Raw genomic sequence first — 27,487 nt, forward strand, 5'->3', positions numbered from 1 at the left:
TATGAGTCTTGTTCTGTATCTCCCAGCTGTAACCAGGGTTACACAGGTGTGTCTGTAAGGCTTATGAGTCTTGTTCTGTATCTCCCAGCTGTAACCAGGGTTACACAGGTGTGTATGTAAGGCTTATGAGTCTTGTTCTGTATCTCCCAGCTGTAACCAGGGTTACCCAGGTGTGTCTGTAAGGCTTGTGAGTCTTGTTCTGTATCTCCCAGCTGTAACCAGGGTTACACAGGTGTGTCTGTAAGGCTTGTGAGTCTTGTTCTGTATTTCCCAGCTGTAACCAGGGTTACACAGGTGTGTCTGTAAGGCTTGTGAGTCTTGTTCTGTATCTCCCAGCTGTAACCAGGGTTACACAGGTGTGTCTGTAAGGCTTGTGAGTCTTGCTCTATATCTCCCAGCTGTAACCAGGGTTACACAGGTGTGTCTGTAAGGCTTGCGAGTCTTGTTCTGTATCTCCCAGCTGTAACTAGGGTTACACAGGTGTGTCTGTAAGGCTTGTGAGTTTTGTTCTGTATCTTCCAGCTGTAACCAGGGCTACACAGGTGTGTATGTAAGGCTTGTGAGTTTTCTCCAGTATACTACAGCTGTAACCAGGATTACACAGGTGTGTATGTAAGGCTTATGAGTCTTGTTCTGTATCTCTCAGATGTAACTAGGGTTACACATGTGTGTCTGTAAGGTTTATGAGTCTTGTTCTGTATCTCCCAGCTGTAACCTGGGTTACACAGGTGTGTATGTAAGGCTTGTCAGTCTTGTCCAGTATCCTTCAGCTGTAACCAGGATTACACAGGTGTGTCTGTAAGGCTTGTGAGTTTTGTCCAGTATCCCACAGCTGTAACCAGGGTTACACAGGTGTGTATGTAAGCTTTGTGAGTCTTGTCCAGTATCCCCCAGCTGTAACCAGGATTACACAGGTGTGTCTGTAAGGCTTATGAGTCTTGTTCTGTATCTCCCAGCTGTAACCAGGGTTACACAGGTGTGTATGAAAGGCTTGTGAGTCTTCTCCAGTATCCTACAGCTGTAACCAGGATTACACAGGTGTGTCTGTAAGGCTTGTGAGTCTTGTCCAGTATCCCACAGCTGTAACCAGGGTTACACAGGTGTGTATGTAAGGTTTGTGAGTCTTGTCCAGTATCCCACAGCGGTAACCAGGGTTACACAGATGTGTCTGTAAGGCTTGTGAGTCTTGTCCAGTATCTCAAAACTGTAACCAGGGTTACACAGGTGAGTCTGTAAGGCGTATGAGTCTTGTCCTGTATCTCACAGCTGTAACCAGGATTACACAGGTTTGTATGTAAGGCTTATGAGTCTTGTTCTGTATCTCCCAGCTGTATCCAGGGTTACACAGGTGTGTCTGTAAGGCTTGTGAGTCTTGTTCTGTATTTCCCAGCTGTAACCAGGGTTACGCAGGTGTGTCTGTAAGGCTTGTGAGTCTTGTTCTGTATCTCCCAGCTGTAACCAGGGTTACACAGGTGTGTCTGTAAGGCTTGTGAGTCTTGTTCTGTATCTCCCAGCTGTAACCTGGGTTACACAGGTGTGTCTGTAAGGCTTGTGAGTCTTGTTCTGTATCTTCCAGCTGTAACCAGGGTTACACAGGTGTGTATGTAAGGCTTGTGAGTTTTGTCCAGTATCCCACAGCTGTAACCAGGGTTACATAGGTGTGTATGTAAGGCTTGTGAGTCTTATCCTGTATCTCACAGCTGTAACCAGGGTTACACAGGTGTGTCTGTAAGGCTTATGAGTCTTGTTCTGTATCTCACAGCTGTAACCAGGGTTACACAGGTGTGTCTGTAAGGCTTATGAGTCTTGTTCTGTATCTCCCAGCTGTAACCAGGGTTACACAGGTGTGTATGAAAGGCTTGTGAGTCTTCTCCAGTATCCTACAGCTGTAACCAGGATTACACAGGTGTGTCTGTAAGGCTTGTGAGTCTTGTCCAGTATCCCACAGCTGTAACCAGGGTTACAAAGGTGTGTATGTAAGGTTTGTGAGTCTTGTCCAGTATCCCACAGCGGTAACCAGGGTTACACAGATGTGTCTGTAAGGCTTGTGAGTCTTGTCCAGTATCTCAAAACTGTAACCAGGGTTACACAGGTGAGTCTGTAAGGCGTATGAGTCTTGTCCTGTATCTCACAGCTGTAACCAGGATTACACAGGTTTGTATGTAAGGCTTATGAGTCTTGTTCTGTATCTCCCAGCTGTATCCAGGGTTACACAGGTGTGTCTGTAAGGCTTGTGAGTCTTGTTCTGTATTTCCCAGCTGTAACCAGGGTTACGCAGGTGTGTCTGTAAGGCTTGTGAGTCTTGTTCTGTATCTCCCAGCTGTAACCAGGGTTACACAGGTGTGTCTGTAAGGCTTGTGAGTCTTGTTCTGTATCTCCCAGCTGTAACCTGGGTTACACAGGTGTGTCTGTAAGGCTTGTGAGTCTTCTTCTGTATCTTCCAGCTGTAACCAGGGTTACACAGGTGTGTATGTAAGGCTTGTGAGTTTTGTCCAGTATCCCACAGCTGTAACCAGGGTTACATAGGTGTGTATGTAAGGCTTGTGAGTCTTATCCTGTATCTCACAGCTGTAACCAGGGTTACACAGGTGTGTCTGTAAGGCTTATGAGTCTTGTTCTGTATCTCCCAGCTGTAACTAGGGTTACACAGGTGTGTCTGTAAGGCTTATGAGTCTTGTTCTGTATCTGCCAGCTGTAACCAGGATTACACAGGTGTGTATGTAAGGCTTATGAGTCTTGTTCTGTATCCCCCAGCTGTAACTAGGGTTACACAGGTGTGTCTGTAAGGCTTATGAGTCTTGTTCTGTATCTCCCAGCTGTAACCAGGGTTACACAGGTGTGTCTGTAAGGCTTGTGAGTCTTGTCCTGTATCTCCCAGCTGTAACCAGGGTTACACATGTGTGTCTGTAAGGCTTATGAGTCTTGTTCTGTATCTCCCAGCTGTAACCTGGGTTACACAGGTGTGTATGTAAGGCTTGTGAGTCTTGTCCATTATCCTACAGCTGTAACCAGGATTACACAGGTGTGTCTGTAAGGCTTGTGAGTTTTGTCCAGTATCCCACAGCTGTAACCAGGGTTACACAGGTGTGTATGTAAGGTTTGTGAGTCTTGTCCAGTATCCCCCAGCTGTAACCAGGGTTACACAGATGTGTCTGTAAGGCTTATGAGTCTTGTTCTGTATCTCCCAGCTGTAACCAGGGTTACACAGGTGTGTATGAAAGGCTTGTGAGTCTTGTCCAGTATCCTACAGCTGTAACCAGGATTACACAGGTGTGTCTGTAAGGCTTGTGAGTCTTGTCCAGTATCCCACAGCTGTAACCAGGGTTACACAGGTGTGTATGTAAGGTTTGTGAGTCTTGTCCAGTATCCCACAGCTGTAACCAGGGTTACACAGATGTGTCTGTAAGGCTTGTGAGTCTTGTCCAGTATCTCAAAACTGTAACCAGGGTTACACAGGTGTGTCTGTAAGGTGTATGAGTCTTGTCCTGTATCTCACAGCTGTAACCAGGATTACACAGGTGTATGTAAGGCTTATGAGTCTTGTTCTGTATCTCCCAGCTGTAACCAGGGTTACACAGGTGTGTCTGTAAGGCTTGTGAGTCTTGTTCTGTATCTCCCCGCTGTAACCAGGGTTACACAGGTGTGTCAGTAAGGCTTGTGAGTCTTGTCCTGTATTTCCCAGCTGTAACCAGGGTTACACAGGTGTGTCTGTAAGGCTTGTGAGTCTTGTTCTATATCTCCCAGCTGTAACCAGGGTTGCACATGTGTGTCTGTAAGGCTTATGAGTCTTGTTCTGTATCTTCCAGCTGTAACCAGGGTTACACAGGTGTGTCTGTAAGGCTTGTGAGTTTTGTCCAGTATCCCACAGCTGTAACCAGGGTTACACAGGTGTGTATGTAAGGCTTGTGAGTTTTGTCCAGTATCCCACAGCTGTAACCAGGGTTACACAGGTGTGTATGTAAGCTTTGTGAGTCTTGTCCAGTATCCCCCAGCTGTAACCAGGGTTACACAGATGTGTCTGTAAGGCTTATGAGTCTTGTTCTGTATCTCCCAGCTGTAACCAGGGTTACACAGGTGTGTATGTAAGGCTTGTGAGTCTTGTCCTGTATCTCACAGCTGTAACCAGGGTTACACAGGTGTGTCTGTAAGGCTTATGAGTCTTGTTCTGTATCTCCCAGCTGTAACCAGGGTTACACAGGTGTGTATGAAAGGCTTGTGAGTCTTCTCCAGTATCCTACAGCTGTAACCAGGATTACACAGGTGTGTCTGTAAGGCTTGTGAGTCTTGTCCAGTATCCCACAGCTGTAACCAGGGTTACACAGGTGTGTATGTAAGGTTTGTGAGTCTTGTCCAGTATCTCACAGCGGTAACCAGGGTTACACAGATGTGTCTGTAAGGCTTGTGAGTCTTGTCCAGTATCTCAAAACTGTAACCAGGGTTACACAGGTGAGTCTGTAAGGCGTATGAGTCTTGTCCTGTATCTCACAGCTGTAACCAGGATTACACAGGTTTGTATGTAAGGCTTATGAGTCTTGTTCTGTATCTCCCAGCTGTATCCAGGGTTACACAGGTGTGTCTGTAAGGCTTGTGAGTCTTGTTCTGTATTTCCCAGCTGTAACCAGGGTTACGCAGGTGTGTCTGTAAGGCTTGTGAGTCTTGTTCTGTATCTCCCAGCTGTAACCTGGGTTACACAGGTGTGTATGTAAGGCTTGTGAGTCTTGTCCATTATCCTACAGCTGTAACCAGGATTACACAGGTGTGTCTGTAAGGCTTGTGAGTTTTGTCCAGTATCCCACAGCTGTAACCAGGGTTACACAGGTGTGTATGTAAGGTTTGTGAGTCTTGTCCAGTATCCCCCAGCTGTAACCAGGGTTACACAGATGTGTCTGTAAGGCTTATGAGTCTTGTTCTGTATCTCCCAGCTGTAACCAGGGTTACACAGGTGTGTATGAAAGGCTTGTGAGTCTTGTCCAGTATCCTACAGCTGTAACCAGGATTACACAGGTGTGTCTGTAAGGCTTGTGAGTCTTGTCCAGTATCCCACAGCTGTAACCAGGGTTACACAGGTGTGTATGTAAGGTTTGTGAGTCTTGTCCAGTATCCCACAGCTGTAACCAGGGTTACACAGATGTGTCTGTAAGGCTTGTGAGTCTTGTCCAGTATCTCAAAACTGTAACCAGGGTTACACAGGTGTGTCTGTAAGGTGTATGAGTCTTGTCCTGTATCTCACAGCTGTAACCAGGATTACACAGGTGTGTATGTAAGGCTTATGAGTCTTGTTCTGTATCTCCCAGCTGTAACCAGGGTTACACAGGTGTGTCTGTAAGGCTTGTGAGTCTTGTTCTGTATCTCCCAGCTGTAACCAGGGTTACACAGGTGTGTCTGTAAGGCTTGTGAGTCTTGTTCTGTATTTCCCAGCTGTAACCAGGGTTACACAGGTGTGTCTGTAAGGCTTGTGAGTCTTGTTCTATATCTCCCAGCTGCAACCAGGGTTACACATGTGTGTCTGTAAGGCTTATGAGTCTTGTTCTGTATCTTCCAGCTGTAACCAGGGTTACACAGGTGTGTCTGTAAGGCTTGTGAGTTTTGTCCAGTATCCCACAGCTGTAACCAGGGTTACACAGGTGTGTATGTAAGGCTTGTGAGTTTTGTCCAGTATCCCACAGCTGTAACCAGGGTTACACAGGTGTGTATGTAAGCTTTGTGAGTCTTGTCCAGTATCCCCCAGCTGTAACCAGGGTTACTCAGATGTGTCTGTAAGGCTTATGAGTCTTGTTCTGTATCTCCCAGCTGTAACCAGGGTTACACAGGTGTGTATGTAAGGCTTGTGAGTCTTGTCCTGTATCTCACAGCTGTAACCAGGGTTACACAGGTGTGTCTGTAAGGCTTATGAGTCTTGTTCTGTATCTCCCAGCTGTAACCAGGGTTACACAGGTGTGTATGAAAGGCTTGTGAGTCTTGTCCAGTATCCTACAGCTGTAACCAGGATTACACAGGTGTGTCTGTAAGGCTTGTGAGTCTTGTCCAGTATCCCACAGCTGTAACCAGGGTTACACAGGTGTGTATGTAAGGTTTGTGAGTCTTGTCCAGTATCCCACAGCTGTAACCAGGGTTACACAGATGTGTCTGTAAGGCTTGTGAGTCTTGTCCAGTATCTCAAAACTGTAACCAGGGTTACACAGGTGTGTCTGTAAGGCGTATGAGTCTTGTACTGTATCTCACAGCTGTAACCAGGATTACACAGGTGTGTATGTAAGGCTTATGAGTCTTGTTCTTTATCTCCCAGCTGTAACAAGGGTTACACAGGTGTGTCTGTAAAGCTTGTGAGTCGTGTTCTGTATCTCCCAGATGTAACTAGGGTTACACAGGTGTGTCTGTAAGGCTTATGAGTCTTGTTCTGTATCTCCCAGCTGTAACCAGGGTTACAAAGGTGTGTATGTAAGGCTTGTGAGTCTTATCCTGTATCTCACAGCTGTAACCAGGGTTACACAGGTGTGTCTGTAAGGCTTATGAGTCTTGTTATGTATCTCCCAGCTGTAACTAGGGTTACACAGGTGTGTCTGTAAGGCTTATGAGTCTTGTTCTGTATCTCCCAGCTATAACCAGGATTACACAGGTGTGTATGTAAGGCTTATGAGTCTTGTTCTTTATCTCCCAGCTGTAACCAGGGTTACACAGGTGTGTCTGTAAGGCTTGTGAGTCGTGTTCTGTATCTCCCCGCTGTAACCAGAGTTACGCAGGTGTGTGTGTAAGGCTTGTGAGTCTTGTCCTGTATCTCACAGCTGTAACCAGGGTTACACAGGGGTGTCTGTAAGGCTTATGAGTCTTGTTCTGTATCTCCCAGCTGTAACCAGGGTTACACAGGTTGTGTATGAAAGGCTTGTGAGTCTTGTCCAGTATCCTACAGCTGTAACCAGGATTACACAGGTGTGTCTGTAAGGCTTGTGAGTCTTGTCCAGTATCCCACAGCTGTAACCAGTGTTACACTGGTGTGTATGTAAGGTTTGTGAGTCTTGTCCAGTATCCCACAGCTGTAACCAGGGTTACACAGATGTGTCTGTAAGGCTTGTGAGTCTTGTCCAGTATCTCAAAACTGTAACCAGGGTTACACAGGTGTGTCTGTAAGGTTTATGAGTCTTGTCCAGTATCTCACAGCTGTAACCAGGGTTACACAGGTGTGTCTGTAAGGCTTGGGAGTCTTGTCCAATATCTCACAGCTGTAACCAGGGTTACACAGGTGTGTCTGTAAGGCTTGTGAATCTTGTCCAGTATCCCACAGTTGTAACCAGGGTTACACAGGTGTGTATGTAGGGTTTGTGAGTCTTGTCCAGTATCTCACAGCTGTAACCAGGGTTACACAGGTGTGTATGTGAGGCTTGTGAGTCTTGTCCAGTATCCCACAGCTGTAACCAGGATTACACAGGTGTGTCTGTAAGGCTTGTGAGTCTTGTCCAGTATCTCACAGCTGTAACCAGGGTTACACAGGTGTGTCTGTAAGGCTTGTGAGTCTTGTCCAGTATCTCACGATTGGGATTTTGCAACCGTGTTAACTTCTTCTACTCATAGACTTCAATGGAGCGTGCAACTTAGAAACACCTAAGAGTTATGGCTTGTATGCTAACCCGACAAGCATTAGACCTAGAGCACTAAACCTGAAGTGAGTTATGAATATTTAACATTCCAACGTTCTTCACACAGAAGAAAATGTTCTTTATATATATATAAAATGATTTTAGTAAAAATGTATATCTATACCTGTATATCTATATGACTATATACAGGTGTGTGTATATCCTATATAATAAAAGGCCAAGTGTGTTTGTCCGAAGCTGTCATGCGCAGCAGAGACTGCGCGCGAGGACAAACACACCTGGCCTTCCAACTAACCTGGTGTTGTGTGGTGGAGTGGGCGTGGCCGGTGGGTGCAGAGTGGGCGTGATCAGGCTGGTGCGGAGTGGGTGTGACCGGGCGTGACGCGGACGTGGAGCGGGTGGGGCCGGGCATGGTACGGGCGGGTCAGGCATGACGTGGGTGGGGCCAGATACCGGGGTCGGCTGCTAAGAGACATAGAGCTCTCAAGAGGGGGGATAGAGAGAGCAGAAGAGGGGGGATATAGAGAGGGAGAGAGAGACAGCAAAAGAGAGAGGGGGAGAGAGACAGCAAAAGAGAGAGGGGGAGAGAGACAGCAAAAGAGAGAGGGGGAGAGAGACAGCAAAAGAGAGGGGGAGAGAGACAGCAAAAGAGAGGTGGGGAGAGACAGCAAAAGAGAGGGGGGAGAGAGACAACAAAAGAGAGGGGGGGAGAGAGACAGCAAAAGAGAGGGGGAAGAGAGAGAGCAAAAGAGAGGGGGTGAGAGAGTGCAAAAGAGAGGGGGAGAGAGACAGCAAAAGAGAGGGGGGAGAGAGCACAAAAGAGATGGGGGAGAGAGACAGCAAAAGAGAGGGGGGAGAGAGCACAAAAGAGAGGGGGAGAGAGCGCAAAAGAGAGGGGGAGAGAGCGCAAAAGAGAGGGGGAGAGAGAGCGCAAAAGAGAGGGGGAGAGAGAGAGCACAAAAGAGAGGGGGGGAGAGAGAGAGAGCAAAAGAGAGGGGAGAGAGAGCAAAAGAGAGGGGGGAGAGAGAGAGCAAAAGAGAGGGGGGAGAGAGAAAAAGAGAGGGGAGAGAGAGCGCAAAAGAGAGGGGGAGAGAGAGCGCAAAAGAGAGGGGGAGAGAGAGAGAGCAAAAGAGAAGGGGGAGAGAGAGAGCAAAAGAGAGGGGAGAGAGAGAGAGCAAAAGAGAGGGGGAAGAGAGAGCAAAAGAGAGGAGGGAGAGAGAGAGCAAAAGAGAGGGGGGAGAGAGAGAGCAAAAGAGAGGGGGGAGAGAGAGAGAGAGAGAGAGAGAGAGAGAGAGAGAGTAAAAGAGAGGGGGAGAGAGAGCAAAAGAGAGGGGGAGAGAGAGAGCAAAAGAGAGGGGGAGAGAGAGCGCAAAAGAGAGGGGGGAGAGAGAGAGCAAAAGAGAGGGGGAAGAGAGAGCAAAAGAGAGGGGGAGAAAGAGCGCAAAAGAGAGGGGGGAGAGAGAGAGCAAAAGAGAGGGGGAAGAGAGAGCAAAAGAGAGGGGGGAGAGAGAGAGCAAAAGAGAGGTGGAGAGAGAGAGCAAAAGAGAGGGGGAGAGAAAGAGAGTAAAAGAGAGGGGGGAGAGAGAGAGTAAAAGAGAGGGGAGAAAGAGAGAGCAAAAGAGAGGGGAGAAAGAGAGAGCAAAAGAGAGGGGGGATAGAGAGAGAGCAAGGGGTGGGACCGCTGTACTGCAAAAAATGGCCCGTGTTCACAGGCTTTAGGACTAGTATATATATATATATTTGTACTCTGAGTTTTACTGTAATGTAACAATGAACAAACAATAAAGTAAAGAGAAAATGACCTGAGGTGTGCCGTGGTCACATGGTCAGTATGCCTAAAAGGGGCCATACCCAAAGAAGGTAAATGATAAAGAGAAAATAAAGGGATGGGTGGGTGGGGAAAAAGTAAATAAACGCAGACAAGGTGGGAGAGACCAGAGCAAGTATTTATAAGATGTAAGACTCCTCCTACAAATTCAGGCTAGCTATATATAAACATATATATACATATATATTTGAAAATATAAAGAACATTTTCTTGTAAGTGAAGATTATTGGGATGTTAAATATTTCTATTAAAAACACAGTAAACACCATTAAAACAAATTAATAAAAAAATATGTTTTCATGTTTTAAAGGTATTTGAGTGGAAAGGGCTCAAAAGTATATATATATATATATATATATATATATATATATATATATATATATATATATATAACAAAATTTATGCTTACCTGATAAATTCCTTTCTCCTGTAGTGTGGTCAGTCCACGGGTCATCATTACTTCTGGGATATTAACTCCTCCCCAACAGGAAGTGCAAGAGGATTCACCCAGCAGAGCTGCTATATAGCTCCTCCCCTCTACGTCACACCCAGTCATTCGACCGAGAACCAACGAGAAAGGAGAAGCCAAAGGTGCAGTGGTGACTGGAGTATAATTTTAAAAATTTAGACCTGCCATAAAAACAGGGCGGGCCGTGGACTGACCACACTACAGGAGAAAGGAATTTATCAGGTAAGCATAAATTTTGTTTTCTCCTGTTAAGTGTGGTCAGTCCACGGGTCATCATTACTTCTGGGATACCAATACCAAAGCTAAAGTATACGGATGACGGGAGGGACAGGCAGGCTCTTTATACGGAAGGAACCACTGCCTGAAGAACCTTTCTCCCAAAAACAGCCTCCGAAGAAGCAAAAGTGTCAAATTTGTAAAATTTGGAAAAAGTATGAAGAGAAGACCAAGTTGCAGCCTTGCAAATCTGTTCAACAGAGGCCTCGTTCTTAAAGGCCCAAGTGGAAGCCACAGCTCTAGTAGAATGAGCTGTAATTCTTTCAGGAGGCTGCTGTCCAGCAGTCTCATAGGCTAAACGTATTATGCTACGAAGCCAAAAAGAGAGAGAGGTAGCCGAAGTTTTTTGACCTCTCCTCTGACCAGAATAAACGACAAACAGGGAAGACGTTTGTCGAAAATCCTTAGTTGCCTGTAGATAAAATTTCAGGGCACGGACTACATCTAGATTGTGTAGAAGACGTTCCTTCTTTGAAGAAGGATTGGGACACAAAGATGGAACAACAATCTCTTGATTGATATTCCTGTTAGTGACCACCTTAGGTAAGAACCCAGGTTTAGTACGCAGAACTACCTTGTCTGAATGAAAAATCAGATAAGGAGAATCACAATGTAAGGCAGATAACTCAGAGACTCTTCGAGACGAGGAAATGGCCATTAAAAACAGAACTTTCCAAGATAACAGCTTGATATCAATGGAATGAAGGGGTTCAAACGGAACACCCTGTAAAACATTAAGAACTAAGTTCAAACTCCATGGTGGAGCAAAAGTTTTAAACACAGGCTTGATCCTAACTAAAGCCTGACAAAAAGCTTGAACGTCCGGAACCTCTGACAGACGTTTGTGTAAAAGAATGGACAGAGCTGAAATCTGTCCCTTTAAGGAACTAGCGGATAAACCCTTTTCTAAACCCTCTTGAAGAAAAGACAATATCCTAGGAATCCTAACCTTACTCCATGAGTAACTCTTGGATTCGCACCAATATAAGTATTTACGCCATATTTTATGGTAAATCTTTCTGGTAACAGGCTTCCTAGCCTGTATTAAGGTATTAATTACTGACTCAGAAAAACCACGTTTTGATAAAATCAAGCATTCAATTTCCAAGCAGTCAGCTTCAGAGAAATTAGATTTTGATGTTTGAAGGGACCCTGGATCAGAAGGTCCTGTCTCAGAGGCAGAGACCAAGGTGGACAGGATGACATGTCCACTAGATCTGCATACCAAGTCCTGCGTGGCCACGCAGGCGCTATTAGAATCACCGATGCTCTCTCCTGTTTGATTCTGGCAATCAATCGAGGAAGCATCGGGAAGGGTGGAAACACATAAGCCATCCCGAAGGTCCAAGGTGCTGTCAAAGCATCTATCAGAACCGCTCCCGGATCCCTGGATCTGGACCCGTAACAAGGAAGCTTCTGTCGAGACGCCATGAGATCTATCTCTGGTTTGCCCCAACGTCGAAGTATTTGGGCAAAGACCTCCGGATGAAGTTCCCACTCCCCCGGATGAAAAGTCTGACGACTTAGGAAATCCGCCTCCCAGTTCTCCACTCCCGGGATGTGGATTGCTGACAGGTGGCAAGAGTGAGACTCTGCCCAGCGAATTATCTTTGATACTTCCATCATTGCTAGGGAGCTTCTTGTCCCTCCTTGATGGTTGATGTAAGCTACAGTCGTAATGTTGTCCGACTGAAACCTGATGAACCCCCGAGTTGTTAACTGGGGCCAAGCCAGAAGGGCATTGAGAACTGCTCTCAATTCCAGAATGTTTATTGGCAGGAGACTCTCCTCCTGAGTCCATGATCCCTGAGCCTTCAGAGAATTCCAGACAGCGCCCCAACCTAGTAGGCTGGCGTCTGTTGTTACAATTGACCAATCTGGCCTGCTGAACGGCATCCCCCTGGACAGATGTGGCCGAGAAAGCCACCATAGAAGAGAATTTCTGGTCTCTTGATCCAGATTCAGAGTAGGGGACAAGTCTGAGTAATCCCAATTCCACTGACTTAGCATGCACAATTGCAGCGGTCTGAGATGTAGGCGTGCAAAGGGTACTATGTCCATTGCCGCTACCATCAAGCCTATTACCTCCATGCATTGAGCCACTGACGGGTGTTGAATGGAATGAAGGACACGGCATGCATTTTGAAGCTTTGTTAACCTGTCTTCTGTCAGGTAGATCTTCATTTCTACAGAATCTATAAGAGTCCCCAAGAAGGGAACTCTTGTGAGTGGAAAGAGAGAACTCTTCTTTTCGTTCACCTTCCATCCATGCGACCTTAGAAATGCCAGTACTAACTCTGTATGAGACTTGGCAGTTTGAAAGCTTGAAGCTTGTATCAGAATGTCGTCTAGGTACGGAGCTACCGAAATTCCTCGCGGTCTTAGTACCGCCAGAAGAGCACCCAGAACCTTTGTGAAGATTCTTGGAGCCGTAGCTAATCCGAATGGAAGAGCTACAAACTGGTAATGCCTGTCTAGGAAGGCAAACCTTAGATACCGGTAATGATCCTTGTGAATCGGTATGTGAAGGTAAGCATCCTTTAAATCCACTGTGGTCATGTACTGACCCTTTTGGATCATGGGTAGAATTGTCCGAATAGTTTCCATTTTGAACGATGGAACTCTTAGGAATTTGTTTAGGATCTTTAAATCCAAGATTGGCCTGAAAGTTCCCTCTTTTTTGGGAACCACAAACAGATTTGAGTAAAACCCCTGTCCGTGTTCCGACCGCGGAACCGGATGGATCACTCCCATTAGTAAAATATCTTGTACACAGCGTAGAAACGCCTCTTTCTTTATTTGGTTTGTTGACAACCTTGACAGATGAAATCTCCCTTTTGGGGGAGAAGATTTGAAGTCCAGAAGATATCCCTGAGATATGATCTCTAACGCCCAGGGATCCTGGACATCTCTTGCCCAAGCCTGGGCGAAGAGAGAAAGTCTGCCCCCCACTAGATCCGTTCCCGGATCGGGGGCCCTCAATTCATGCTGTCTTAGGGGCAGCAGCAGGTTTCCTGGCCTGCTTGCCCTTGTTCCAGGACTGGTTAGGTCTCCAGCCTTGTCTGTAGCGAGCAACAGCTCCTTCCTGTTTTGGTGCAGAGGAAGTTGATGCTGCTCCTGCCTTGAAATTACGAAAGGAACGAAAATTAGACTGTCTAGCCTTAGGTTTGGCTCTGTCTTGAGGCAGGGCATGGCCTTTACCTCCTGTAATGTCAGCGATAATTTCTTTCAACCCGGGCCCGAATAAGGTCTGCCCTTTGAAAGGTATGTTAAGTAATTTAGATTTAGAAGTAACGTCAGCTTACCAGGATTTTAGCCACAGTGCTCTGCGTGCCTGAATGGCGAATCCGGAATTCTTAGCCGTAAGTTTAGTTAAATGTACTACGGCATCCGAAATAAATGAATTAGCTAGCTTAAGTGTCTTAAGCTTGTTTGAAATCTCATCTATAGTTATTGAGTCAAGAGTCTCTTCCAGGAACTCTGACCAAAAAGCGGCCGCGGCCGTGACAGACGCAATACATGCAAGGGGTTGCAATATAAAACCTTGTTGAACAAACATTTTCTTAAGGTAACCCTCTAATTTTTTATCCATTGGATCTGAAAAGGCACAGCTATCCTCCACCGGGATAGTGGTACGCTTAGCCAGAGTAGAAACCGCTCCCTCCACCTTAGGGACCGTCTGCCATAAGTCCCGTGTGGTGGCGTCTATTGGAAACATTTTTCTAAACACAGGAGGGGGGGAAAAGGGTACACCGGGCCTATCCCACTCCTTAGTAATTATCTCTGTAAGCCTCTTAGGTATAGGAAATACGTCAGTACTCGCCGGTACCGCATAGTATCTATCCAGCCTACATAATTTCTCTGGGATTGCAACGGTGTTACAATCATTCAGAGCTGCTAATACCTCCCCTAACAGTACACGGAGGTTTTCGAGTTTAAACTTAAAATTAGAAATGTCTGAATCCATTCTATTGGGATCAGAACCGTCACCTGCAGATTGAAGCTCTCCGTCCTCATGTTCAGCATACTGTGACGCAGTATCAGACATGGCCCTATTATCAACAGCGCACTCTGTTCTCACCCCAGAGTGATCACGCTTACCTCTAAGTTCTTGTAATTTAGCCAAAACTTCAGTCATAACATTAGCCATATCCTGTAATGTGATTTGTAATGGCCGCCCTGATGTACTCGGCGCTACAATATCACGCACCTCCCGAGCGGGAGATGCAGGTACTGACACGTGAGGCGAGTTAGTCGGCATAACTCTCCCCTCGTTGTTTGGTGAAAGATGTTCAATTTGTACAGATTGACTTTTATTTAAAGTAGCATCAATGCAATTAGTACATAAATTTCTATTGGGCTCCACTTTGGCTTTAGCACATATAGCACAGAGATATTCCTCTGAGTCAGACATGTTTAACACACTAGCAATTAAACTAGCAACTTGGAAATACTTTTCAAAGCAATTTACAAATAATATGAAAACGTACTGTGCCTTTAAGAAGTACAGAAAAAAAGTTATGACAGTTGAGAAATAATAAACTTGAGCAACTATAACATCAAATTCTTTCCGGTAAAAACACAATTTTAGCAAAGGATTGCCCCCATTAGCAATGGATAACTAACCCTGAATAGCAGAAAAAAGGTACAGAAAATAAACGTTTTTTATCACAGTCAGTCACAATCTCACAGCTCTGCTGTGAGTGATTACCTCCCTCAAATTAACTTTTGAAGACCCCTGAGCTCTGTAGAGACGAACCGGATCATGCAGGGAAGACAAGAGACTTCTGACTGAATTTTCTGATGCGTAGTAAAAGCGCCAAAATAGGCCCCTCCCCCTCACACACAACAGTGAGGGAGATCAGTAAACTGTCTTAAATTAAATAAAACGATTGCCAAGTGGAAAAAACAGTGCCCAAAACAATTTTTCACCCAGTACCTCAGAAAATTAAACGATTTAACATGCCAGCAAAAACGTTTAACATCAAATAAATGAAATGTCATTAGAAAGCCTGTTGCTAGTCACTGCAAATTAGGCTAAAGTCTTATGCATACAGTATTATCCCAGTGAAGTGCCATTCCCCAGAATACTGAAGTGTAAATATACATACATGACAGCCTGATACCAGTTGCTACTACTGCATTTAAGGCTGAACTTACATTATATCGGTATGGCAGAATTTTCTCAGTCAATTCCATTGTCAGAAATAATATGCTGCTACATACCTCTTTGCAGGTTAACCTGCCCGCTGTCCCCTGATCTGAAGTTTACCTCACTCCTCAGATGGCCGAGAACAGCAATATGATCTTAACTACGCCGGCTAAAATCATACAAAAAACTCAGGTAGATTCTTCTTCAAATTCTACCAGAGAAGGAACAACACACTCCGGTGCTGTTATAAAATAACAAACTTTTGATTGAAGGTATAAAACTAAGTATAATCACCACAGTCCTCTCACACATCCTATCTATTAGTTGGGTGCAAGAGAATGACTGGGTGTGACGTAGAGGGGAGGAGCTATATAGCAGCTCTGCTGGGTGAATCCTCTTGCACTTCCTGTTGGGGAGGAGTTAATATCCCAGAAGTAATGATGACCCGTGGACTGACCACACTTAACAGGAGAAATATATATATACACACACACACTTTTGAGCCCTTTCCACTCAAATACCTTTAAAACATGAAAAAAAAATTTTTTATTAATTTGTTTTAATGGTGTTTACTGTGTTTTTATATACATGTGTATATATGTATTTGTAGGTGTATATATACATATAACACATAAATACACATGTATGTACCCTCATACACATATATACATTATTGCCCTTTCCAGTCAAATACCTTGTAATTTATGTTGTGTTTGATGTACATTTTTTTTTAATCCTTTCACAATAGGTATTCAGTTGTGCTAATCCAGTGAGCACAATTTTTTTTTTGCGCTTGAGCACAACCGTTTACTTTCAGCTTGTAATATGCTCACTAGTTAGTGTGGTTGCGATGTTGCTTATTGCATTCCGCTCTAACACTAGCGCTAGTATATAAATACTACTGGAGTTCTTGCACACACACGTAATACATTTATAGGGGCCAATTTATCACAGCCTAAATGGGGCAGTGTACCCCTGTTTCCACGCGAGCATCCATGCTCGCCGGAAACAGGAGTTAAGAAGCAGCAGTCTTAAGATTGCTGCTCCTTTACTCGTACGCCTCCTCTGAGGTGGTGGACAGCAATCCACCAGATCGAATACAGTCAGGTTGATTGACACCCCCTGCTAGCGGCTGATTGGCCGCGAATGTGCAGGGGGCGGCATTGCACAAGCAGTTCACAAGAACTGCTTGTGTAATGATAAATGCCCACAGCATATGCTGTCGGCATTTACCGATGTCTGGCGGACATGATACACTACAGCGGATCATGTCCGCCAGACACTTTATAAATCGGCCCCATAGTATAACTATTACTGGAGTTCCTGCACACACACAGCAGAGCTGCTGCTAGAGCAAACCATGCAGTGTCTTTTACAATTTCTCTTCTCAGGACTGGTAAAGAGACCAGGAGTGGTACGGCGTGAGTAACATTTTCTCAATCACTTTACCACCTCACCCCATGCATGGCTTCTAGTGCTGTTGAAATGTCATTTTATAGCATCAGATGCGGAGTAAGTGGTCATATCTGTGGCCAAATGGAAGTATGGACTTTTCTTGATTCCTTCTTTAGTGCTTTAGATTAAGGAAGAAATGCAGAGCCGGAGGTCAGAGAACACCATGAACATAGAAGGGTTGGAAGTAGGAATTACTACATGTGTATTACTGACTGTGCTTCAGTATAGAGTTACTTGATCTAGTTGGTTATAGAGACCCATATACTGATGCGGTGTTACCCTGACTTCAGTTTGTAAACTACATGAGGTCCCTGATTCTAGGAGCATGGTGTAGGTCAGTTCTGAATAATCAGCTGTGACATATGTAGGCTTTGTGCAGCCCTAGGCAGGGATAACGGAATGAAAGCATCCTATTGTGTAAGCTTTTCGTAACACTTTTCTTCTACAATTTGCCTTAAGACCAATCCTGAAGGGCATTAAGGGGCAATTAAGACCAATCCTGATTGGATATTAATGGACATTATTTAGATATTAAGGGGCACTATTTACATATTAAAGGGACATTATACACTCATTTTTTCTTTGCATAAATGTTTTGTAGATAATCTATTTATATAGCCCATAAAGTTTTTTTTTTTAATTAATGTATAGTTTTGCTTATTTTTAAATAACATTGCTCTGATTTTCAGACTCCTAACCAAGCCCCAAAGTTTTATGTGAATACGCTCGACTACCTACTCCAGCTTGCTCCTGTTTGTGTAAAGGATCTTTTCATATGCAAAAGAAGGGGGAGGGGGGAGTGTCTTATTTGCCACTTGCAGTGGGCTTTCCAGCTACCTTTTCAACAGAGCCAAAGTGACAGCTTCTAAGTAAGTTTTTAAACAGTTTTATACTGGATTTTTATATCAGTATCTGTGCATATTATTCTTTATAGTAGTGTCTATTACATGCAGTTATATGAAAATGAGTGTATACTGTCCCTTTAAGGGGCAATATTTGGATGTTATAGGGCACTATTTGTATATTAAGGGGCATTATTTGGATATTAAGGGGCACTATTTACATATTAAGGAACACTATTTGGATGTTAAGGGGCACTATTTGGATATTAAGGGACACTATTTGGATGTTAAGGGGCACTATTTGGATATTAAGGGGCACTATTTGGATATTAAGGGGCACTATTTACATATTAAGGGACACTATTTGGATGTTAAGGGGCACTATTTGGATATTAAGGGGCACTATTTGGATATTAAGGGACATTATTTGGATATTAAGGGGCATTATTTGGATATTAAGGGGCACTATTTAGATATTAAGGGGCACTATTTGGATATTAAGGGGCATTATTTGGATGTTAAGAGGCACTATTTACATATTAAGGGGCACTATTTGGATGTTAAGGGGCACTATTTACATATTAAGGGGCACTATTTGGGTATTAAGGGGAATTATTTGGATGTTAAGGGGCACTATTTACATATTAAGGGGCACTATTTGGATATTAAGGGGCACTATTTACATATTAAGAGGCACTATTTACATATTAAGGGGCACTATTTGGATGTTAAGGGGCACTATTTGGATATTAAGGGGCACTATTTGGATGTTAAGGGGCACTATTTGGATATTTAGGGGCACTATTTGGATATTAAGGGGCACTATTTGGATATTAAGGTGCGCTATTTGGGCATTAAAGGGCATTAATTGGATTTTAAGGGACGCTATTTGGATATTAATGGGCACTATTTGGGTATTAAGGGGCACTATTTGGATATTAAGGGGCACTATTTGGATATTAAGGGGCATTATTTGGTTGTTAAGAGGCACTATTTACATATTAAGGGGCACTATTTGGATGTTAAGGGGCACTATTTGGATATTTAGGGGCACTATTTGGATATTTAGGGGCACTATTTGGATATTAAGGGGCACTTTTTGGGTATTAAGGGGCATTAATTGGATTTTAAGGGACGCTATTTGGATATTAATGGGCACTATTTGGGTATTAAGGGGCACTATTTGGATATTATGGGGCACTATTATTATTATTATCGGTTATTTGTAGAACGCCAACAGATTCCGCAGCGCTATACAGATTCCACAGCGCTATTTGGGTATAAGGGGCATTATTTGGATATTTAGGGGCAGTATTTGGATATTTAGGGGAACTATTTGGATATTAAGGGGCACTATTTGGGTATTAAGGGGCACTATTTGGATATTAATGGGCACTATTTGGGTATTAAGGGGCACTATTTGGATATTAAGGGGCACTATTATTATTATCGGTTATTAGTAGAACGCCAACAGATTCCGCAGCGCTATACAGATTCCGCAGCGCTATTTGGGTATTAAGGGGCATTATTTGGATATTAAGGGGCATTATTTGGATATTTAGGGGCACTATTTGGATATTAAGGGGCATTATTTGGATATTTAGGGGCACTATTTGGATATTAAGGGGCACTATTTGGATCTTATGGGGCACTAGATATTAAGGGGCACTTTTGGATGTTAAGGGGCACTTCTTGGATCTAATGTGTCATTTTATCACTATCGACCCTACAAATCTCTGTGTTTAAAGCACACAAAGGTTTAGCCAATGTGTAAGTATTTAAATTTTTTAGCATAGGTGGGAAGCAGGTTTGTCTATGTCAGTAAATAGAATCCGGTTATTTAAAGGGACATCAAACCCAAACATTTTCTTTTGTGATTCAGACAGAGAACACAATTTTCAAAAAGTTTCCAATTTAATTCTATTATCAAATTTGCTTTGTTCCCATTATATTCTGTGTAGAAGATATTCCTAGGTAGCATCTGGTGCACTACATGGCAGGAAATAGTGCTGCCCTCTAGTGCTCTTGTAAATGGATAACATTCTTGCAAAACTGCTGCCATATAGTGCTCCTGAAATGGGACGGTTTCAATGCATACGTCCCTGTTTTTTTAACAACAGATACTAAGAGAACGAAGAAAAATTGCTAATAGAAGTAAATGAGAAAGTTGTTTAAAATCACACGCTCTGTCTGAATCATTAAATAAATATTTTGGGTTTCATAGCCCTTTACGTACCAAGAAATCAGCGGATAGCTTATCCCACTTGGGAAGCTGATGTGAAATAAATCATAAGGGTCTTTTACCGCAGGTGCACAAAGCAAGGCGTTTTAGGCGCAGTTGCACAAAGCAAGGCGTTTTAGGCGCAGATGCACAAAACAAGGCGTTTTAGGCGCAGTTGCACAAAGCAAGGCGTTTTAGGCGCAGTTGCACAAAGCAAGGCGTTTTAGGCGCAGTTGCACAAAACAAGGAGTTATAGGCGCAGTTGCACAAAGCAAGACGTTTTAGGCGCAGTTGCACAAAGCAAGGCGTTTTAGGCGCAGATGCACAAAACAATGAGTTATAGGCGCAGTTGCACAAAGCAAGACGTTTTAGGCGCAGTTGCACAAAGCAAGGCGTTTTAGGCGCAGATGCACAAAACAAGGAGTTATAGGCGCAGTTGCACAAAGCAAGACGTTTTAGGCGCAGTTGCACAAAGCAAGGCGTTTTAGACGCAGTTGCACAAAGCAAGGCGTTTTAGGCGCAGATGCACAAAGCAAGGCGTTTTAGGCGCAGATGCACAAAACAAGGAGTTATAGGTGCAGTTGCACAAAGCAAGACGTTTTAGGCGCAGATGCACAAAACAAGGAGTTATAGGCGCAGTTGCACAAAGCAAGGCGTTTTAGGCGCAGTTGCACAAAGCAAAGCGTTTTAGGCGCAGTTGCACAAAGCAAGGCGTTTTAGGCGCAGTTGCACAAAGCAAGGCGTTTTAGGCGCAGATGCACAAAACAAGGAGTTATAGGCGCAGTTGCACAAAGCAAGGCGTTTTAGGCGCAGTTGCACAAAGCAAGGCGTTTTAGGTGCAGTTGCACAAAGCAAGGCGTTTTAGGCGCAGTTGCACAAAGCAAGGCGTTTTAGGCGCAGTTGCACAAAGCAAAGCATTTTAGGTGCAGTTGCACAAAGCAAGGTGTTTTAGGCGCAGTTGCACAAAGCAAAGCATTCGCACCAAGAGTTTCTGCACAATACTAAGTCACTAAGAAATGAGCACTCATTCACCAGGCTTGGAAAGATTAGATGCGGCTGCATTGCATTTTCATTGTGAAATCACTAATGTTGGTGCCAAATAACTTGTGCTTTGGGTTTTTCTCACCATTCACTGCTCAGCAGCTATATGAGGTTTGCTTTGTATATTATCACTCGCGCTTAGCTTTGCCTCTAAAGGAGATTCTACAGGTGACAATGCAAGGGTGAAGAAATACAGCTTAATATTTTACAGACAATTAAGAAATGACTTAGTGTAACAATCTGTGAAGCAAATGTTGTTCAGCGATATGAGTGACCCAAGAAGCCAATTCACTAGAGCATTTAAGTAAATGGTACAGACTCGGCATATGAGCATGAATTTAACCCATTGAGTAGGACCACCAACCATGCATACAAATAAAAAAAATTGCTTAAAGTACATTAAACACAAAATTAAAACTATTTATGTTTGCATTAAAAAGGTTAAAGAGACATTGTACTGTAACAAAAAAAATATTTCCTGGTCCATTTACCTGCTGTACTTTATTAAATTGTTTACAAATAGCTCATTTACCTTTATTTTGTTATATGAACTAGCTGGTTTTGTTTGTTGAAAGCATAACCTATACTAAAACTATGAATACTGCAGTATTCTTTAAAGATCACAGCAGTAGAAATAAACTTACCAGTGGGTGGTGGGAGAGACAGGTACTGACATTTTTATTTTCCATTGCTCTAAATATTGGCCTTTCTGCAGGCTCAGCCCATTTAAATGAGCATTATTTTTTTAAGAACAATTGTGGTTTCAATGAGCAAACACAGAAATAAACCTAAAGGTGTGTGTTCTAATATATTTAATACTCTGCAGCTTTTATAACAAGCCACTGGAAACGCATTAAGAGAAAACATTTTTACAGTACAGAGTCCCTTTAAGTTGAAGCTGTTTATCATTCAATTTACTTCTTTTATCAAATTCACTTTGTTTTCTTAGTATCCTTTGCTGAAAAGCATACCTATGTAGCCTCAGAAGCAGCACTGCACTGCTGGGAGCTAGCTGCTGATTGGTGGCTACATACAAATGCCTCTTGTCAATGGCTTGCCCGATGGGTTTAGCTAGCTCCCAGTAGTGCATTGGTGCTCTGCAGCTGACTTTAACTATGTGTTTGACCCATGTGCAGGTATATATCACACAGTTATATGTAAGCAATAGCGCAATAATAACAGAGCATTTTGATTTCGCACTTTTGAGGTCATAGCTTTGGGGAAATGTTAGATTACTACATCTAATTGCTGCAACAGGCAGAAACCTTCTGAGCTCTATACAGTGTGAATACTGAAGCTGACTCTCTGTTACAGGGTCCCGTTGCGATGCCTGTGCTGGTGGCTTTTATGGGAATCCTTTCCAGCCCGGCGGTCGGTGTCTTCTATGCCAGTGTAACAATAACATAGATATGACAGACGTAGGTGCTTGTGACCAACGCAGCGGACAATGCCTCAAGTGTAAATACAATACAGAAGGGTCTTTTTGTGAACACTGTCGGACCGGATACTACGGGGATGCATCAAGGCGCAGCTGCAGAAGTAAGTGTGTTTTCTTTTATTACAGTTTGATATGGACTTGGGTGGTTTTGAGTTCTCATTCTTTGGTTTATCAATCAATTAGAACCACAGTAATTTAAATTAAAGGACAGTAAACTCTACAGTGTTTTATTATTCTTATTAAAGAGCATTACTTAAAGGGACAGTCAAGTCCAAAAAAAACTTCCATGTTTCAAATAGGGCATTTAATTTTAAACAACTTTCCAATTTACTTTTATCACCAATTTTGCTTTGTTCTCTTGGTATTCTTAGTTGAAAGCTAAACCTAGGAGGTTTATATGCTAATTTCTTAGACCTTGAAGGCCACCTCTAATCTAAATGCATTTTGATAGTTTTTCACCACTAGAGGGCATTAGTTTACATGTTTCATATAGATAACATTGAGCTCATGCACATGAATTTACCATGGAGACAGCTCTGATTGGCTAAAATGCAAGTCTGTCAAAAGAACTGAAATAAGGGGGCAGTCTGCTGAGGCTTAGATACAAGGTAATTACAGAGGTAAAACGTGTATAATTATAACTGTGTTGGTTATGCAAAACTGGGGAATTGGTAATTAAGGGATTATCTATCTTTTAAAACAACAAAAATTCTGATGTTGACTGTCCCTTTAAAGGGACACTGAATGCTAAATACCTTTTATATACATAGTACTGAGGTTATTCCCCGCCTCCCTCTAGTAATGAGTGCTGCCATGTTGAAATCTATCCATCACTACATACAAATGCTGATGTGTTTGCACATGTGCAGTAACTCTCCTTCAGATACCGGCAGTGTAGCCTAAGTTCCAAAATGGCAGCTACCATTATTAGAGGGAGGTGCATGAAAACAATAGTGTTTGGTGTCCCTTTAAGATATTTTTAGCATGAAAAAATGTTAGGTTAAAGCAGTTTCATTTGATGGAAAACAGCAACAAAAATAATTAATTTTAAAAGCAAATTACTTTTTTCCATTTAGGCCCCCTACATTATGTATCAGATAAATCTGCAACACCTGGTTTTATTATATTTGAACTGGTTAAACATGTGACAAACGTGAAAGAAGGATTTTCATAGTGAGTTTTCACAGCAGTTTTTCAGGCAATGAAATACAAACAGATACAATATTACTAATGACTGTCTAATGTGTTTATGTTTTTACTTTATTAACAACAATTCAAGATTAACACTTTCACAGCATTTGTGTAATGTTATCATTAAAGTGGATGTAAAGTCAATGCTATCACACAATTTCAATTTGTTTATCATTCAAAATTAAGTTAAGTTTAATTCATCATTTTTTTTAAATGTATAATTATATCGATCTATATACTTATTTACTGTTAATCATCTTGCTCGCTTCCTCCGCCCGCCATTTTTGACCGCATTTTGAAGGTTGATTGACACTGTAGTCTACTAATAATCAATCATACCCCGTGGCGTCCAGCCCCTTTTCGGAGACGTCACTATCTCTTTATGCGCATGCGTCTTTCTTTATGCGCATGCGAAACCAACTGCTGTTTGATTCAGAAGCGCTGCGCGTACACGATTTAAGCATACGCATAACAATGCAGCAGTCATTTGCTTCCTGGATACACAGAGAATTTAATAACGCATGCGCAAATCAGGCACTGAATGTTAAACGCATGCGCAAAAAAACAACACATCGTGAACGAGCTTTTCGAACACGTCATAGAGCAGGTGGGACCGCTCTATACGTTAGGCGGAAGAAATAAAGGAAGAAATGGATAGGAGGAGCTAGAAGCGAAAACGGAGATAAGTTTGCATTTAAAATATAATGTGATATTTTGCGAATTTTGGGGGGAAAAAATTGCGTTTTGACTAATACACTGATTATGAATTATAATTGACTCCTTGAAACGGGAAAATTTACATTCACTTTAAGATTTTGTATGTACAAACCCTTAACTGCTAATACATTCATATGATCTAAAACCGTGTACAAGAGAACAATTGTGTTTATCAAAATGTGCACTGAGCATGCGCTAAAACTTCAAATATGTTTTTAAAAGCCAAGAAATGCCGTGCAGAAAATATCAAGGTGGGGTTTCAAGAGGGGGAAGCTGGTGAAATAGATAAATTGCAGAAAGCACTGATGTACTTGAATTCTGTTAGTGAGGGGGTCACTACAATGTACCTGATGGGATTTAATTGCGCAAAGTCATAAAGAATAATTAGAGAACAACAGAAAAACTGTGTTTCTTTCATGTAATTAGCAAGAGTCCATGAGCTAGTGACGTATGGGATATACATTCCTACCAGGAGGGGCAAAGTTTCCCAAACCTTAAAATGCCTATAAATACACCCCTCACCACACCCACAAATCAGTTTTACAAACTTTGCCTCCTATGGAGGTGGTAAAGTAAGTTTGTGCTAGATTCTACATTGATATGCGCTCCGCAGCAAGTTGGAGCCCGGTTTTCCTCTCAGCGTGCAGTGAATGTCAGAGGGATGTGAGGAGAGTATTGCCTATTTGAATGCAATGATCTCCTTCTACGGGGTCTATTTCATAGGTTCTCTGTTATCGGTCGTAGAGATTCATCTCTTACCTCCCTTTTCAGATCGACGATATACTCTTATATATATATACCATTACCTCTGCTGATTCTCGTTTCAGTACTGGTTTGGCTATCTGCTATATGTAGATGAGTATCCTGGAGTAAGTAAGTCTTATTTTCTGTGACACTCTAAGCTATGGTTGAGCACTTTTTTATAAAGTTCTAAATATATGTATTCAAACATTTATTTGCCTTGACTCAGGATGTTCAACATTCCTTATTTTCAGACAGTCAGTTTCATATTTGGGATAATGCATTTGAATCAATCATTTTTTCTTACCTTAAAAAATTTGACTTTTTTTCCTGTGGGCTGTTAGGCTCGCGGGGGCTGAAAATGCTTCATTTTATTGCGTCATTCTTGGCGCTGACTTTTTTGGAGCAAAAAAATCTTTTCTGTTTCCGGCGTCATACGTGTCGCCGGAAGTTGCGTCATTTTTTTGACGTTCTTTTGCGCCAAAGATGTCGGCGTTCCGGATGTGGCGTCATTTTTGGCGCCAAAAGCATTTAGGCGCCAAATAATGTGGGCGTCTTATTTGGCGCTAAAAAAATATGGGCGTCACTTTTGTCTCCACATTATTTAAGTCTCATTATTTATTGCTTCTGGTTGCTAGAAGCTTGTTTACTGGCATTTTTTTCCCATTCCTGAAGCTGTCATTTAAGGAATTTGATCTATTTTGCTTTATATGTTGTTTTTTTCTATTACATATTGCAAGATGTTCCACGTTGCAACTGAGTCAGAAGATACTTCAGGAAAATTGCTGCCCGGTGCTGGAGCTACCAAAGCTAAGTGTATCTGATATAAACTTTTGGTATCTGTTCCTCCAGCTGTTGTTTGTATTGAATGTCATGACAAACTTGTTAATGCAGATAAAATTTCCTTTAGTACTGTTACATTACCTGTTGCTGTTTCGTCAACATCTAATACTCAGAGTGTTCCTGATAACATAAGAGATTTTGTTTCTAAATCCATTAAGAAGGCTATGTCTGTTATTTCTCCTTCTAGTATACATAAAAGTCTTTTAAAACTTCTCTTTTTTCAGATGAATTTTTAAAATGAACATCATCATTCTGATACTGATAATGGTTCTTCTGGTTCAGAGGTTTCTGTCTCAGAGGTTGATGCTGATAAATCTTCGTATTTGTTCAAGATGGAATTATTTGTTCTTTACTTAAAGAAGTATTAATTGCATTAGAAATTGAGGATTCTGGTCCTCTTGATACTAAATCTAAAACGTTTAAATAAGGTTTCTAAATCTCCTGTAGTTATTCCAGAAGTGTTTCCTGTCCTGGTGCTATTTCTGAAGTAATTTCCAGGGAATGGAATATTTTGGGTAATTCATTTACTCTTTCTAAAAACGTTTTAAGCAATTATATCCTGTGCCATCTGACAGATTAGAGTTTTGGGACAAAATCCCTAAGATTGATGGGGCTGTCTCTACTCCTGCTAAAAGATCCTTTAGATAGGAAAATTGAATCCTTTCTAAGAAAAGCTTACTTGTGTTCAGGTAATCGTCTTAGACCTGCTATATCCTTAGCGGATGTTACTGCAGCTTCAACTTTTTTGGTTAGAAGCTTTAGCGCAACAAATAACAGATCATTATTATCATTTGCATTTTTATAACATGCTAATTATTTTATTTGTGATGCCATCTTTGATATCATTAGAGTTGATGTCAGGTATATGTCTCTAGCTATTTTAGCTAGAAAAGCTTTATGGTTTAAAACTTGGAATGCTGATATGTCTTCTAAGTCATCTTTGCTATCCCTTTCTTTCCAGGGTAATAAATTATTCGATTTTCAGTTGGATTCTTTTATCTCAACTGTTACTGGAAGGAAGGGAACTTTTTTACCACAGGATAAAAAATCTAAAGATGAATTTAGGTCTAATAATCGTTTTCGTTCCTTTCATCACAACAAGGAACAAAAGCCTGATCCTTCATCCTCAGGAGCGGTATCAGTTTGGTAACCTTCTCCAGTTTGGAATATATCCAAGCCTTATAGAAACCCAAGCCAGCTCCTAGGTCCACGGGGCAGATTATGTTTTTTTCAAAGAAATTTGGATCAATTCCGTTCACAATCTCTGTTTTTCAGAACATTGTTTCAGAAGGGTACAGAATTGGCTTCAAGTTAAGGCCTCCTGCAGAGAGATTTTTTTCTTTCCAGTGTCCCAGTAAACCCAGCAAAGGCTCAAGCATTTCTGAAATGTGTTTCAGATCTAGAGTTGGCTGGAGTAATTATGCCAGTTCCAGTTCTGGAACATGGGGCTGGGGTTTTTATTTAATCTCTTTATTGTTCCAAAGAAGGTCAAATCCTTCAGACCAGTTCCGGATCTGTCAATATTGAATCGTTATGTAAGGATACCAACATTCAAGATGGTAACTGTAAGGACTATCCTGCCTTTTGTTCAGCAAGGGCATTGTATGTCTGCATTAGATTTACAGGATGCATATCTGCATATTCCGATTCATCCAGATCACTTTTAGTTTCTGAGATTCTC

The 27,487-nt window shown here is 42.4% G+C and overlaps 1 protein-coding gene across 1 annotated transcript in view; it reads left to right on the forward strand.

Annotated features, from left to right (window-relative positions):
* Positions 1-27,487, forward strand: part of LAMB2 (laminin subunit beta 2) — a 177,081-nt gene that overhangs the window by 113,951 nt on the left and 35,643 nt on the right. Inside the window, 1 exon segment of the mRNA XM_053720712.1 lies at positions 22,191-22,415. Coding sequence (XP_053576687.1) covers positions 22,191-22,415 — 225 coding nt within the window.

This window comes from Bombina bombina, chromosome 7 (genome assembly GCF_027579735.1).
Source record: "Bombina bombina isolate aBomBom1 chromosome 7, aBomBom1.pri, whole genome shotgun sequence".
Lineage (NCBI taxonomy): Eukaryota > Metazoa > Chordata > Amphibia > Anura > Bombinatoridae > Bombina > Bombina bombina.